Source organism: Choloepus didactylus, chromosome Y, assembly GCF_015220235.1.
Source record: "Choloepus didactylus isolate mChoDid1 chromosome Y, mChoDid1.pri, whole genome shotgun sequence".
Lineage (NCBI taxonomy): Eukaryota > Metazoa > Chordata > Mammalia > Pilosa > Megalonychidae > Choloepus > Choloepus didactylus.
In genome coordinates, this window is record NC_051335.1 from 11,541,821 (window position 1) to 11,556,370 (window position 14,550).

The 14,550-nt window shown below is 35.4% G+C and overlaps 1 protein-coding gene across 3 annotated transcripts in view; it reads right to left on the minus strand.

The window, feature by feature from the left end:
* The window catches only part of SCML2 (Scm polycomb group protein like 2), a 134,130-nt gene that overhangs the window by 61,920 nt on the left and 57,660 nt on the right, over positions 1 to 14,550 (minus strand). For all 3 annotated transcript variants that reach the window (XM_037822913.1, XM_037822912.1, XM_037822914.1), the window contains exon 8: positions 4,441 to 4,655. In XM_037822913.1, the coding sequence (XP_037678841.1) occupies positions 4,441 to 4,655 (215 nt within the window). The remainder of the gene's footprint in view (positions 1 to 4,440; positions 4,656 to 14,550) is intronic.

Consider the following 14,550-nt stretch of genomic DNA (forward strand, 5'->3'; position numbering starts at 1 on the left):
TCCCTGATGATCCTAGAGTTTTAAAGCTACTGCAATAGTCTAATCCTTCAGTTCAGTCCTGCCACAGTTTGTCTCTGCCACTGACCCACAAGTCTTTGGTATTGGCGTATGGCTCCTGAGACTTGCAAGTGGGCCCCTCTTCCAGGCTGTGCACCCCGGGTCCTCTGTTGAGGGATGACTGTGCTATGTCGCAGGTGAGTGCCGTCCCCCCAGGGCAGTTCTGGGCTGCTGGGCTGTGTTGGGAGGCTCCCAGTCTGCTCAAATGATGGCTGAATGGGGCTCTGTTAATTCACACTGCTCCCCCTTCCCAGCTCTGGGACATTCAGCTGAGGTTGCAGGGAAGGCTAATGTCCACGCCCAGTTTTGTGGTGTGTGCCTGTTATTTGAAGCACTTCCGTCACACTGGGTTGTCTGGGGCAGCTCTGGGCTATGGGGCTGGCGATGGGCAGGAGTGTTTCCTGTCCACCAGGATGGTGGCTGTGAGCGGACACCCCCCTTTTCTTGGGAAGTTGTGTTGTTTAGTGAATTTTCTCAGCCACTGGATTATTGCCTTTTGTCTCAGAGCTCTCTTAGTTCTGCTCTTGACTTGACGTGCCCAAATTTCAGTTCTTTGAAGCTTTCTGTATTGAGCTTCTTAGAGTAATTGTTTTAGAAAAAGCAAAAAGGATTTAAAAAAAAAAAAAAAAACAAAAAAAAAAAAAACGGCCCTCCTCAGAGATCTAATGGGTTATTGAAATGCTAATAGACAAAGCAACCAGGGCCATTAAGGAAAAGTGCCCAGGGCAGAGAGATCAGCCTTGCTTCGGGATTTGCATATGCGCCTCAAGGCCTGATCTCCGCCCTTCCCCTTTCTGTGTTCACCAGAACTCCAAAAATCCTCTGCTTTTATTTTGGAGTTTTTCGTGTTGTTTTTTTTCTATGCCTGTCTCCTCTCTGCTGGGCTGGCTGCTCTCAGAGTCTCTGGTGTCTGGCCTCAGTCTATCTATGGTTGGAGTTTGAATCAGTAGAATGAGTTTCCGGTAAGAGCAGCCACTGCAATTCTCCCTTCTCCTTCCTGGAGCTGACAGCCCCTCCTCCCCCGGGACTGAGCCTGGCAGGGAGGGGCGCGGGTCCCCTGGCCGCAAAAACTTACAGATTTCGCTGATCTCAGCAGTTCCACGTTTTCATGAGTGTTGTATGAAGTATGCCCAAAGACAGATTGCTCTGTGGTGTCCAGTCCACGCAGTTCCTGGCTTTTTACCTACTTTCCTGGAGGAGTAACTAAAACATACAGCTCACCAGTCTGCCATCTTGCCCCGCCTCCTCCATGAACTTTTTAAAAAATAACTGAAATATTTATTATAGTCCACTGTTTACAATAGGGTATGTGTTGTACAGTCCTGTGGGTTTTTCTTTTAATTTTTATTCTAGCAACATATATACAACTTAAAATTTTTCCTTTTAACCACATTCACATATTAATTATGCTCACAATATTGTGCTACCATCATCATTATTCATTACCAAAACTTTACAATCAACCCAAATAGAACTCTGTACAATTCAAGAATTAACTCCCCATTCCCTATCGCAATCCCGGCCCATGAAAATTTATATTGTAGATTCTCCTATGAGTTTGCTTATTCTAAGTATTTCATATCAGTGAGATCATTCAATATTTGTCCTTTTGTGTCTGACATTTCACTCAACATGAGGTCTTCAAGGTTAATCCGTATTGTCACGTGAACCAAAACATCACTGCTTTTTCTGGATGAATAATATTCCATTGTAGGTATTTACGACATTTTGTTTATCCGTTCATCAGCTGATGGCCACTTGAGTTGCTATCACCTTTTGGCAATTGTGAATAATGCTGCCATGAACATCACTGTGCAAATATCTGCTCAAGTCCCTGCTTTCAAATCTTTAGTCCATTAATTTTATTTTTGAGACATGAGCTTTTATTATAGGCTTACCTACAGGGTGGGGAAGTCAAGCCATGTTGCCCTGAAATCAGGAGCTGCTCTGAATCCAATTAATTTTTAGCGTAATTATTAATATGTTTGGATCTGAGTCTATCATTTTATACTTGTTTTCTATTTGTATCCTCTGGGTTTTGTTCCTCTGTTTCTCTATTCTTGTCCTTTAAAAAAAAAACATTTCTTGGAATTCCATTTAAATTGTCCTATTGGCTTTTTAGCCAAAATACTTCTTTGCATTTTTTTTTTTACAATACACATTGAAGATTACAACGTACATCCTTATCTTTCCAAAGTCCACATAAAGTTAATATTGTACCACTTCACATAAAATATTGAAACCTTTCAATGATACAGATCCGTATCACCCATTCCAGGACTTTACACTATACATTTGCATATGGTATAAACCCCACACAACTATATAATAATTACTGCTTTAAACAGTCATACTGTTAATAAATTAAGAAGAATGAAGCAAAAAAGAAAGTCATTCACATTTATCCAGCTATTTACCATCCTTAAAACTATCCATCCCTTTTTGAGGATCTGTATTTCCATCTGGTATCATTTCCCTTCAGTATGATGAACTTCCTGTAGCATTTCTTGTACTGCTTGTCTACCAGTGATGAAATCTCTTACTATGCTCTCAACTGAAGATGTCTTTAGCTCACCTTCATTCTTGAAGAATATTTTTGCTGGATATAGAACGTTTTTTCTTTTAGGAATTTAAAGAGGCTACTCAACTTTCATCTGGCCTCCATTTTTTTTTTGTTAGCCAGTCATTAACCAAATTATTTTTCTTCGTGTACTTTCACATTTCTGCTTTCAAGATTTGTTCTTTGTCTCTGTTTTACAACCGTTTGACTACATTATGCTTTGGCTTACACTTCGTGGTTACTGCTTGTTGCTGGTTTAGTATTTTATGTATGTATACTTCTAGCTTTCATCAAATCTTGAAAGTCTTTGACATTATATATTCCAGTTTTTTGTTTTTGCCTCATTCTCTTACCTTTCCTTCTGAGACTCCAATTACATGGATCTTAGATCTTTGATATTATCTATAAGATCCCTGAGGCTCTGTACATTTTCTTTTGCAATCTTTTCTTTTTTAAAATAGTTTTATTCACACACCATACAGTCCATCCAAAGTATGCAATCAGCAGCTCTCAGGATAATCATGGAGTTGTGCATTCATCACCACAATCAATTTGAGAACATTCTCATTGCTCCAAAAATTTCCCAATCTTTTAGTCAATTTTTTTTTGCTCTCAATCCTTCACACCGGATAATTTCTATTCTTCTATCCCCAGGTTCATTTACTCTTTCATCTGTCATCTACAGTAGACTATTAAATCCAATAATTTTTTTTTTACTTCAGATATTGCATTCTTCAGTTTCTAAATTTATACTTGGTTCCTTCTTATCCTTTCTGTTTCTCTGCTAGAATAGTCTATCTTTTTAATCAGTGAGAAAAAATATTTCTTTTATTTCATTAAGGATGGTTTTAATAGCTATATGTCAAGTAATTTTGGATTTTATCTTAGACAATATGATGTTAATTTGTGGAGATTCTGGATTCTGTTACTTTTCTCCAATGTGTGCTATTTCTTTTATTTTAGTAGGTAATTGGTTGGACTTGAACTTCAAACTTTGGTCTTGGGCATAGCTCCATCCTCATTTTACATCTTTTATCTTTAGATAAGCTGGACTGTGTATGTTCCAAGCACATTTGGATTAGGAGTTCATCAGAAACATTGGTAGACAGACTTTGGGGATCCCTTCTCTGGCTTTTTTCCCTTCTGAGATACCCCTATTCTCTACAGCAACCACAGTTTTCCTGGCTTCTATTTTCTGGTTTCACCAGGTCAGATAGATTGTGGTTTTTCCACCAACAGCCCTGGCTGCCTTGCATGCTATATGAAGCGTACCTGGCTCAAAGTTAAAAGCTGCAAACATGGAAATTCACCTCGTATGACACCTCTCCTCTTAGTGTACACTCCTCAACGGAGTCCATCTACTTCTGTTCACTCTCCAGTGTCTTCTGGTAGCTACTTTTTGTATTATTTCCAGGTTTTAGAGTTGTCTTCTGGAGCGTGGTCAGTTACGTAGGCTCTGACACCAACATTACTGAATTTATCACTGATTTTCCCTTTCTGGTTTACTGATATAATTTAAACACAGTAAAATTCACTTCACATTGATTTTTAAAGTAAACCAAGTTTTAAATAAGCTAGCCTGAAAATTAAAACACCCACACAGTACTTTCAATGAGGCTTTGAAGAAGTTGGACATTATTAAATGTTCTAAGTTTATCCAGGAAAAGACATAACAATCTCAATGGGTATGAGACTCTCAATGCTCTTAAAGAATCCCATAAACTCTTAGCACCTTCCTAAAGGATCTCATCATACTTGTAATTTCTTGAACTAGATGTTACAAATAATAACAGACCTACAATACAAATTAGAGTATAACTAACCTTTTTTCCTGAGTTTAGGCCTTTGTTCTTTGCTGTGGGATTTTTAAGAGAACTGCCTTTCTTGGGGACTGAGGTAGGTCCAGGTGGTTTAATCCGACTTGTTTTCCTGATTGGCTGTGTTGGTGACAATGGAGCAGCTTTCTGTGGAGACTGCATTGAACACCGGGTGCCTTTGGAAGAAGATGGTGATTTTGTTACACTCTTGGTAACAGGAACTGAGGGAAAAAACACAACACAAAAATAAAATTAAAGTGAATGCCATAATTAAGGTATTGTCTTTCTATGACTCAAAAGAAGTTTAACTCAGTCTCTAAAAACATTCCCAAAGGTTATTCATTGAAAACCACATAAAATAAAGATCGCATTTAAAATGAAGTTGTACATATTTTAGGATTTCATATTATTAAGAAAGAAAATAATCCTCTGGGAAAAATAAAGAAGCATTTTAAAGAACTAGTAACTTCAAGCTTGACACAGTGAAAGTTTCTAGCATATTCTGTGTAAGGTAAGTTGCAATAATAAAACAGAACACGGCAAATGTAATGAAATCAATATATGATCGAAGAATTTTGGCATATATTCAAAATAAGGATTTGAAAATCTAAGTTATAGCTTCAAATGTTCCACTACAATATAATATCCTGTTACAATACAAACTCCTTGATGTATGCTATATATGTATGGGAAAAGTAAAAAATGTGCATTACAAAAAATGTTTTTAAAAATTTCATTAGAAAGTAAGCTTTTCAAAAGGACTCAATTCTGTTTCTTGCCATATCCCCAGCATGTAGTATAAAAATTTATCTAATTTAACTAGAGGAAAGAGTAATAATTCAATATATTATACACTAAAATTAGACTATATTATAAATGTCATGTATTTATTGTCTCCTCAAAAAAGCAATCATATACACACACCCATATATATGTAGTATGCTGAAACCCTATTCAGTATTGATTTAAACTACTTCAAATAGAAAATGGATTTGTTGAAATTATAAGGTTAAAATAACATATAGTATTATAACCCTGTGTTCATAGTGGTCACAAAGTGAGTAAAAGCCTTTTTGAAAAAAGTAGGTGAAATATAAAGGAGGAAACGGTAATCATCTTTCATTAAATTTTTACATAAACACCTGAAACAGCTTATCTTCCGAAAGAACAGACAAAGTTCAGGTAAGAAGAATATCCAGAAGAAGAAAAGCTATTGAATTGTAGAAATGAAAAGAAAGTTAATAAATCTTGGGAAACAATCAGATGGCAAGAAATAAAGTCAAGAGGAGGCCCAGAAGCCTGGAACAAGGGGAACTGAAGAAAGAAAGGAGAAAGATACCAATATTTATTGGCTGCCCAATACATGCCAGGAACTTCAATACCCACATTTCATGTAATCCTCCCAAACATCCTGTGAGGTAGGTATTGTTTCCCTACTTTAAATGAAGGAAACTTAAGGTTTATGAAGTTAGGTAACTTAATCATCATCACCCATTTAGTTAAAAGGGTTTGTCTCCTAAGTGCATACGTTTTCCATTATATCACCCTGCTTTCTGTCCTCTAACAAAAAATGTTATCAAATTCACTCCCGAGAAAAAGTGCACATTTTGTTTTGCTTTGTTTTTAAAGGCGGGCAGGCCCTGAAGGACAATGTTATGAACTGTGATGTGATCTTCCACTAAACAGTCAATAGGTGCTCTCTGACAGAGGGAGTGCTACAGCAGTTGTGAGACCACCTGGCTGAAGTCTCTCAGGTCACTGAGGACATTGTTGTTCAGCCACAGGAACTGGGTCAGCGACTTCCCTGACTCTGAGTGCCTCAGATTGCTGTAGCCCTGTCTTTGGCTCCTTACTTGTCAGATCTTGGATGACCTGTCTGCTTCTGAAAGAATAGCCCAGGAAAGGCTCCTGCACTGAAGTCTTAATATAGTCCCATTTGTTCGTATCTCAGGCCATCATTTATTGTGTGCAAACATGGGCCCTGAGAGTCCAGGTGCAGCCTGTCACTGAAGCCTAAAATTCCAGTATTAGGGATTCATTCCTTTGGACTCAGGGATTGTACCCTGTTGAAATGGAAATACCTCCAGCCTTGGTGTCCCACTACCTCCTGCATATATTATGTTAATCCAACTTTACAACTTTGTAAAGTGAGTGTTATTACCTCCATTTTACATATGAAGAAACAGACTCAGTGAGGTAAGTTAACTACCCAATCCAGTATTACACATCCAGTCCAGAAGTGGTAGAACTGGGATTCAAATTCGGGACTGTCTCACCCAAAGGCCCATACTCTTTGCTTCAGCTGGGTACTATTTCGAATTAGGGAGGAATAAAATGAAAAGAGACGATCTTTTAATCAAAATATTTTCTTCCATAAATTTATCAAGCAAAATAGAGAATTAAATAATTTAGCTGAATTTTTTTCAGGGTCAAATTTGAAGAAACTTACATATAAACCACAAAGAAAAAAACCTTTAAGTAGTACTGAAAACAAATATTTAGATGTCTCTAAAGAAAAAAAATTATTCAACGCAAGCATGCTCAGTCTCCAACAATTTCAGAATTAAAAGGCAGAAAGCTTCAATACCAGAGGCTGAAATCAATTCAGAGAAGCTGATTCAGCAGAAAGACAACGAAAAAAGAATCTTTATTATCCATGTCTCTATTTCCCAAGTAATTAACTGTCAGGGACACACAGTATCTACTTCCATTCACGCTAGTAGGTACATTCTCTCTGTCCCACAGGTCTCTGCTTATCATTCTTATATCATCACTTAAGGACTTCTCTGAGATACTGTTTTTCACTCTATCTCCCACTTTCCCACTGTACCCAAAACAAGCATAAAAGCCCTTTTTATCCCTCCCGATTTTCAGTTTTAAATGTTTATTTGTTTTAACTAATCACTACAAGGAAAAGGTACGGCAAACACTGGAGAAGTCAGAAAGAAAAACGAGCTCTCTAATTTTTAATGGCAGCTGAACCCAGTTTTTATGGAAATGGGACCTGTCCTTCCACATTATAACCCTTGTTTGACCTTGCACTAAGTTCCCTATTCCAACCTGCAGACTAGTCCCAGTTCCAATTATTAGACAAGCAGAGATGGCTGACATGGTCAGAGTCTAACAGAGTGAACAATCCCAGCCCTGCTGCCTTAGCAACTCCATCTCCTTGATGACCCATGTACTTTTCCTCTCAACACCAACAATCACACTTTTACAATATTAAAAATACCTTAAACAAAAAATGTTCAAAAATAGATTGGGGTGATGAATGCACAACTATATGATGGTACTGTGAACATCTCAATAAAACTAAATATTTAGAATGGCTGGTTCTGTTGGGATGAACAGGAAGGGAGAAGAAATTCTTCATATACCTTATGAAATATTATACCAACATGTTGGAAGTAATTCTAGGACATTTGTTATTCTAGGATATTTGTTTTTTCTTATTCCTTTGTTTTGGTTCTGCAATTCTAGGATATTTGTTATTCTAGGATATTTGTTTTTCCTTATTCCTTTGTTTTGGTTTTGTTTGAAATGGTTTTTTACTGTCTGTTTAATTTTTTGAGCAAGTCAATTTAAAAAAAGAAAAAATGAAGACTGGCGGTTTGATGTGCCAAGCCCTCTATCACGGGACTTGCCTTTAAGAAGCTTGTTACTGCATATGAGAAGCTAGGCCTGCTTATAATTGTGCCTAAGAGCCTCCCTCTGAATCCCTCTTTGTTGCTCAGATGTGGCCCTCTCTAACTAAGCCACCCTGGCAGGTTATCTCACTACCCTCCCTCCTACGTGGGACCTGACTCCCAGGGGTGGAAATCTCCCTGGCAATGTGGGCTATGACTCCCGGGGATGAATCTGGACCTGGCATCCTAGGATTGAGAGCATCTTCTTGACTAAAAGGGGGACTCAAAGTGAAACAAAATAAAGAGTCAGGGGCTGAGAGAATTCAAATGGAGTCGAGAGGTCACTCTGGTGGACATTCTTACGCACTACACAGATAACACTTTTTAGGTTTTAATGTATTGGAATAGCTGGAAGTTAATACATGAAACTATCAAACCCCAATCCAGTGGCCTTGATTAATGAAGATGATTGTATGACAATGTAGCTTATAAGGGGTGACAGGGTGATTTGAAAACCTTGTGGATCGTACTCCTTTCATCCAGTGTATGGATGGATGTGTAGAAAAATGGGGGCAAAAAACTAAAGGAAAAATAGGGCAGGGGGGGTCGATTTGGGTGTTCTTTTTACAGCATTTTTTTTTTATTCTTATCACTTTTTCTGGTACAAGAAAAATGTTAAAAAAATAGATCGGGGTGATCAATGAACAACTATATGATGGTTATGTGATCAATCGATTGTATATTTTGGATGACTGTATGGTGTGTGAACAAATCTTATTTTTTAAAAAAGTAAATGAACAATGAGGGGAGGAGGGGAATAGGATGTTTTAAATGGTTTTATTTTTATTTTTATTTTTATTTTATTCTTTGGAGTAATGAAAATGTTCGAAGTTTGAGGTGATGAAAGCACAACTATATGATGATACTGTAAACAACTGATTGTACACTTTGAATGACTGTATGTTATGTGATTATATCTCAATAAAATTGCATTCAAAAAAATTATACCTTAATCTGCATAGAATATTCTATCTTAAAGTTACTGAAAAGTCATAAAAATTTTACTGGGAAAAATTTCCCAAACACGATGGAAAGTTTAAAAGATAGTTCTCTAACTTACATAATACAAAAGTCCAGTTAAAGTAGTTTGTCTATCGCCATACTTAAGGAACAATGTCTTTTTATTTTCTTGGCATACATGATAAATTAAAATAAGAAAGTCTAATAAATCTAATTCAGGAAAATGTATATAGTTTTCCTACCCTGTTATATAATTATATCTTATAGTATTGAGCCTAGGAAAAAAATCATAAAAATGCAAGAACAAACCAGAAATCACAATTAGAATTTACAGAAGGTTATTTAAGCGTCTTGTTTTCCAAAAATTTTTTTTCTACTTGCCCACTTGTGTGCTTTCTAAACTACTCCTTCAGCCTCATGGGTAGTGTTTTCCATGAAGATTATTTTATTTCACAAATGCTACTCATATTTGGTCACTTCAAAAGGAACTAACGTTTTGGTTACAGTGACATCATTAAGGATGATAACAATCACCGTTAACTTTTAATATTTTCAGAAGAAAGTTCACAAGAAGCAACTTCAATTGTTTTAGGTCAATTCATATATCATCTAAAAATTCTAAGCTTTTAAAATTAAAGTCACACAATTTTTAAACTATTAACATGTATTTTAAGTTAAATGACTTCTATATAATGACTTCCGTTATACCACTGTTAAAAAAATGTACTAGTCACTGCTACAATGCCCACAATAACACATTAAATGTATTGATACAACCGTTCATTGCTAAAATATTATTAAGTTTCTAGATCATAAAAATTTCTATATGAAACAATCAAAAACTGACTTTTCTGCTGTACCATAAAACATTTCTGAGAAGTGACTAGTCAAAATAATAGTGCCAACAATTTCAACCTCTAATATTTAGACCAAAAGAGAGGACTTTTTGAGAGAACAGAAATAACTGGGGTATTTAGTATATGAAAGCTGACAAAGCAGGCAATGAATTTCTTTAACCAACTTCAACTACAATACAAAGAAACTTTTGGGGGTAATTCCTACCTTTATAAATATTCCAAAGAAACAAGTTGTTGCTATATTTAGGCGATTTAGGTTCCACTTGATACCACTGCTTCTTACCAGGAATGAAACTGCCTTTCTGGAGAAAGCAAATCTACAACAAAGCCCATGTTGCCTGAGCAAGCCTGAATTTCTAGCAAATGGGGATGAAGCAATTTGCATTTGTTGGCTTAAGGGGGGGAATGGGGGGGGAGGCTAAGGGGACTGCTAAAGTAATTCACATATTGTCTGAGGGCTGTACAGACTGATCATCAGTCACCTGCTCAAACTTCCTTCACCCCTGCATTCAGAGAAGGTTCAAAGATTACCCAGGGTCAGAGAATCTGGAAAGAAACAACACGTAAAATCTAACTGCCAACCCATTGCATCTATAGACAAAGTGATCCCCACTGGAACACATGTCCTATAAGCCAAGAAATTTTAATAATCTCAAGAGAACCTGTTAAAATATATCATAGAAAAGAATGAAGAAAAATCCCAGGCTCTGCTTGCAATAATTGCAGTATTCAGCTGAAACACTTAAAAAAGAGAAAAGACATTTTTTTTTCAAGACACTTCTTTGCATCATAATAGCCATCTTGTTTGCACAAACAAAATATTTGTTTCAAGTTGTTCACATGAAAAAGAAAATATTAGCTGTTTTAAATTTCAGGGCTTCTGAGTGAATCATTTGGGTTGATACCATTTCTAATAATTTCATTTATACCAAACAAAAAGAGTACTGAACAGACTAAGCACATTACTCTGTATTTTCTTATAAATGACATTAAGGGTACAAATCTAAACAAAAACTTGTTTACTCAGAAGACTTGTGGTAGGACTGACAAACCTTGAGCTTTCTAAAGCCTTAAATTATTTATGTTTCTCTATTATGTTTGACCCCTGTAACATAGAGAAAGGAAAAGTTCTGCTTCATCTGTTTTTCTTTCCCTGAATATACAGATTTACAAAAAAAAAGAAAAAAACACTGATTAAAAAAAGAGGAAACTTTTAGGTTGTATATGTTATCAGGATAAAAACAAAAAACCACAGAACTGTACAACACAAAGAGGGAACCCTAAAGTAAGCTATGAACTATAGTTGATAGTATAATTATAATAATACTGTTTCATCAGTTGTAACAAAGATATCACACTAATGCAAAATATAAATAAAAAATTTTATGTGTGAAGGTGATTATATGGGAACTCCCTACTTTAGCATGATTTTTCTGTAAACCTACAACCACTCCAATGAAAAAACACACGCACACACACAACACTGATCATTAAAAAAACAAGATAAGCCCTAAAAACTACAAAATTTTAATTTTAAAACCCCAGGGAGAGGTGAAACACAAGTTACAGAAATCACATATTCCTTGGCGCATGTCTGAACAAAGAACAAATGCAGCCATAATTTCTAGTTTTGCTCAAAAAAAAAAAAAGAGAGAGAGAGGATGGGGTGGGAATGGGGAGTAGAGAGACTTCTTGATTGTCCAATGGAAGCTTTGAAATACTTCTCAAAAGACAGACTTTGAAATAGTTAAGTAGGAAAATGTTACATAGGAGGGACATTTCAAAATAAAAAAAACCTACTTATAATATGAACAGTTACATCAACTGCATCTTTTAAAACCTGCTCCCTTAAAATTTTAATTAAGAAAAAAACTAAACCATACATATTCACATACACACACCACAAAATAAGCCAGCATTAGAAGAACTTAACAGTGCCCAAGATAATTAATTACATTTAGAATCCATTTGTGTGGTGTCTTTTTTTTAAAACTTTAATAAGAGAGTTCTTATTCATATAATTTATATCTGAATTAGCAAAGAAAATCTAATGGCAACTCTATCAAATGTTCATTATCAAGAATTGTTTTACAAAGTTGAAGAGGAAATGCCATGTTCTGAGTTCCACTGAGAAATTAAAGCTGCTTCCACAGAAGGCAGGGGACCCAATAAACTGAAGGGTTTTTATCAAGGAAAGAGTTAAGAAGGTCACTGATAGCCTATGATGCCAAAGGATAGAAATGCTTGGACACACCTTCCAGATTCTACGTTTTCCTCTCCTCCACAGTCCCCTTTGGACCAGAGGCATTCCTCTATACCTCTGGGATCCTGCAACTCTATACTCAAGCATCTGGAAGTTTGCTGCCCTTCTTCCTGGTCTGTATGGTCACAACTGCTTGAAGAGTTAAGCTATGAGATGACACTTCACCAGTGTGGGTTGTTAATTTACAACCAATGATGTGTAAATCTGAAGCTCAAGTTAAATAAAACTAATTAATATTTCAGAAATTAGATGTTTGAAATTTAATACATATAGTTTACTTTATATACTTTTTGTGTAACATAACCCAGCAATTCCACTTCTAGAAATCTATCATACAAAAATACTTTCACAAGTGCACAGAGAAATATGGACTAAATTGTACACTGCATCATTGTTCATTACATCAAAACAATCAGAAACAACCCAACGGTTCACAATAGAGGATGATTTTAAAAACTTGCATTACTTCCACACAATGGAATCCCAGATAGCCATTTTTTATAAAAAGAGGTAGCTCTTTATTTACTGACATCTAAATATATCCAAGATATATTAAGTAAAAAAGCAAGTCACAGAATAGTGAAAAACAAAAAAGTGTTTAAGTACCTTTAGAGCAAGTTACAACGGCTTACAATGTAGCAGTTTAACAAAGAAACTTTGAATATCCCATAAAATTTGAAAAAAATTAATATTGGAGGCAAATTTTTAAAAAGAATCCTCTGCTTCTGAATTTCTCAAAAGACTAAAAATCTCTATTTATTGTGTTCATAAACTTACAGAAACATAATAGTGACCTATTTGCTTACAAACTTTCCCAAATAAAGACAAGGATAAAAAGATTTTAACAAATCACACATAGCCTTTAAAATAATGGCAGTCCCAGTTCTAATTCCAAACTGCTGGATAGCCTGTCTTGCTCCTTCATGTATTAAATATTTGGACTTTACTGAAATGACTAACTATAAACTTCTGTAACTATATATAGGAAGGGCAATATAAGAAGAAATCATTAGCTTATATTTCTATCATTGTTTAGAGGGAACTAATATATAAAAACACAAAGATATAAATACAAGGGTGGGGGCAAGTTGAAAACAGAAAACAGCAAGATCAAATAAATTATACAAGAAGAAAACCTACAATAGCACTCATTTTAGTTTGCTTAACTCAGCCTTCTCTAAAGTGCCAAGAACACAGCAGCATACTATTTTCCTCTTTCTCACCCAACACCCTGTGCAGGTCTTGTGAATAAATCTGATGAGCTGTGAGAGCACCAACCAGAAGCAAAGGGCTTTAAAAGACTGTAGGGTCATAACCAGAGCCAAGAAATGAAAACCTAAATAAACGAGAAAAAAGCCCCATAGCTTGTTGAAGCAAAAATTTTCTATTCAAGGTGTATTTCTCAGTGAATTTTTCTACCAATGAGAAGTCTAGTAAGAACTTCACTGTTTCTGACTATGTGTTACATAGCAAAATAAAACATAATTGTTAGAAAATATTTTAAAGTGAATTGAACTTTATTACTATTCTTGAGAAAAAATTAGTAAAGCTTAAGCAGTGACTTTTTAATGTAAAGGCAAATCAAGTAGCACTCATGGATACCTCACTACATTTCCTTAAGAAGCTATGCAACTGAATTCTTCAATCATTATTTGAAAAAGACCTAAGAGGTATATCCTAAAATTTTTTGGAAATATAACCGTATAAAGGTTTGAAAATCAACATTTGCAAAAAGTTGAAGAAATATTCAAAATGAATGAAAACAGGTGTTTAAATTTATGAAATTCTATGAATTTAATATTATTTGCGCCTTCTGAAATTACTTAACTCTAAGGCCCAGAAATCACTTAATATTCAAGTAAATAAATTTAACATTTCTGTGAGTTTAAAAATGACCATAAATAACATTAAAAAGCAAATGACTGAGAATTTTTTTTTTCTTTTATGGCAAAGGGTTGATAGCCACAATAAATGAAGCATTCAAACAAATCAATAAGAAAAAGAACACCCTAAGACAAAAAGGTGATTAGCAGGTAATTTATATGGGAATGGCCAAAATACACGGAAAGAAAAAGATTCAACCTCCCTAGTAATCTAAATAATCAAAATTTTAAAAGATATTTTTTTAAAATTAGTACAGAGTAACAAGAAAATAATCCCCAGAGTTGGTCAGAGTGGGAAAAAAACACCTTCACCCACCTGTGAGTGTAGTGCAAATGGGTAAACCTTTTTGAAAGACCACTTGCCAGCCTTAAAAACATACCCACTGACCCAGGAAATTTATTTTATGGAAATAATCAGAGAGGTATACAAAAATATATGAATAAAGGTATTCATCATATCACCTATT